This window comes from Ochlerotatus camptorhynchus, unplaced genomic scaffold, assembly GCF_037179485.1.
Source record: "Ochlerotatus camptorhynchus isolate MF236.1 unplaced genomic scaffold, CSIRO-AGI_Acam_v1.1 ptg000125l, whole genome shotgun sequence".
NCBI classification, from domain to species: Eukaryota; Metazoa; Arthropoda; class Insecta; order Diptera; family Culicidae; genus Ochlerotatus; species Ochlerotatus camptorhynchus.
Window position 1 is genome coordinate 1800688 of NW_027040615.1, and position 2434 is coordinate 1803121.

The 2434-nt window shown below is 42.6% G+C and overlaps 1 protein-coding gene across 1 annotated transcript; it reads left to right on the top strand.

The window, feature by feature from the left end:
• Positions 1-1566: 1566 nt before the first annotated feature.
• On the top strand, positions 1567-2213 carry LOC135700016 (uncharacterized). Its single transcript, XM_065220373.1, has 2 exons — positions 1567-1816; positions 1875-2213. The coding sequence occupies exons 1-2, from the start codon at positions 1607-1609 to the stop codon at positions 2211-2213; spliced, it is 549 nt and encodes a 182-aa protein (XP_065076445.1). The 5' UTR covers positions 1567-1606.
• The last annotated feature ends 221 nt before the right edge of the window (positions 2214-2434 follow it).

A 2434-nucleotide genomic window follows, 5' to 3' on the forward strand; every position in this document is an offset into this window, starting at 1 on the left:
TTGGATGAGAAATCGATTAAGACGCAGCAAGACTATGCTGGAGACAGCTGGGTTCGATTCCAGGTCCGGGCTTTTTTTCGAGTTCCAAAAATTTCTCGATATCCCTGGGCATGGAGTATGATTGTACTTGTCACACAATTATGCTAATGCAAAAATGATACAGGCTGAGAGAGCTCTCAATTGATAACTGTGAAAGTGCTCAAAGAACACTATGTTGAGTCCTGGCGTTTCCAGCAGGGACGTAATAAAGCCAAAGAGGAAGAAGAAGATAGGTTCTTATGAAGGGTGAGTGTCTAGTAGTCTACAGTCCATATAAATTAAAAAAAATGTATGGATGATTGTTACTCAAGAGGAAGAGGGGAGGGGTCTAAAACCTTTGAAAAATCATCTACGTAGTCTTTGAATAGCCCGTCATCAATAGAACTTTAGGTGAACTTAAATCAACATTGGAGCAGTTCCACGCCAAATGGCGATTCAAGAAGACTGGACCTTCTCCGTTTTTCATGAAACTTTCCGTAATTGTTTGTTATGGGCAATGATTCACATTTTTGCTAAAATTTGACCATTTTGGATCTTATTTTTTTTTTAAATGGCGTCCTTGAAATTTTTATAAAAAATTCAGCACGGAAACGCCATCAAGGTTATTTCGGCAAAATTATCGGCAGTTTCATGAATATTCCTGAAATTACTTCTGGAAATTCCCGTAAAATATTTTTTATTAATAAATCCACGACAATTGGCAATTCAGAGAGATTCTCTGAGTATTTTTCAAACTTTATTCAGTAGAAATTCTTAAGGGGCTTGACATTTAAACTATTTTTCATGTTTATCTGGCACCGAATCTCCAGCTGGTGTTTTTTTTAAGGCTCAATGTCGGTAGAGCTAAACGGAGCCGAGGGACTAATTTGTTGTGGTGCATTTAAGGGGATTGAGTTATTTATTTTTCTCCAAGGTTAAGTAATCCAGTTATGGCACTAGTGCTCCAGTTTTTGATTCTCTTATTTGAGATGAATTGAAAATTAAGATAGGGCCAATTAGGGAACCTCTTGGGCTAAAAACCGGTTCACTTAACCTACTGTTTTTTTCTTCTGCATCGCTTCATATTCCGCCAGATCAGGCCAATGCTTCAGCCGTTACTGGTGCCAAGTAAGTGGGGGGACATTCATGACTTGTCCGAGATGAGATTTGTCCTCGTGACTTTGGTGTGAAAGGTACTACGATTTCAGAAAAAAACTGGTGCGGAAAAATAAGACTTGCAGGTATTTAGCTGTTCTCCTCTGATACGCATTATGTTTCGGCTGACGATCAACATCCCTGATCTGTATTCTCTCTCTAAAATAATGTTTGCCATTATTTTACACTTTTTAAATAGTTGATAAATATCAATGTTCTATAGCATAGCCCGTTCAGCTGCCTTTATTGCTTTAAATTGCGCTTACGCACATCGGTACCACCCTTGTAAATCATTGCCGTGTCCGGTGGTACTTAAGCTGCTAACAGATCATTCGATCATGTTAATTAGTACCAGCTACAATATATAAATTAACACTATTAATCCAGACTGAACACAGCTCATCCGAAAGTCGAAAGACCTCCACCGAACGCAATGTTGCTGCCCGGTTTACTCTTCACTATGGCGGCCCTCTTCCGGTCCGTCCAGCCGGATGGAATCTCCGACGTCACCTTCCAACGGGTTCAGCAAACCATCGGATTCGATATCATGAAGTCGAACCTGCGCATCACCAAGCTCAACCGGACCTGCGCCGTTATGAACGGCACCATGAACTTCTTCGTGAACATGGACAATCGCTTCACGGTAAGAAGACCCATCCGGCGTACATTTCCTATAATTCTAACGTGAATCCGATTGGAAGTTTCAAATTAAAAGTGCCTACAGCCGCCTCGGCAACAACCAATTCAACGAGTACCCGATGAAGATCCCCGAGCAACCGTTCTGTCAATTTCTGAACGACAGCTACCGGGACTATCAGGAGCTGTTCAAACAAACCACCAACCTGCCGCAGGTAGATTCCGGGGGCCACTGTCCGTTGCCGGCGGCGAACTATTGGTTCAAACACGTTGTGGTGAAACCGAAAACCATGCCGCAGATGATCCCGGAAGGCTACTGGCGGCTGACGGTGCTGTTCACCGGACCAGAGGGTGAAGCCGACCTGCAGCTGTTCCTCAGGGTGTCCAAGGAGTCGTACTTTTAAGGGTTCGCGGGAATAGAATTTGGCAATAAATGTGCAGTTCCGCAAATCTCCACAGTCGATTATCCAGAATTTGTCGATCCAGACAATCCGACCTGCTTAGGAGAGTCTACAGAACGCTCCACTTCGTTGTAAGCGACAACTATTTCCATAGTGAATGTCCAATGTCACTCTACATGTTGTTATGGAAGTTGTCATCAGATATTCAATGTCATAACTTGTTG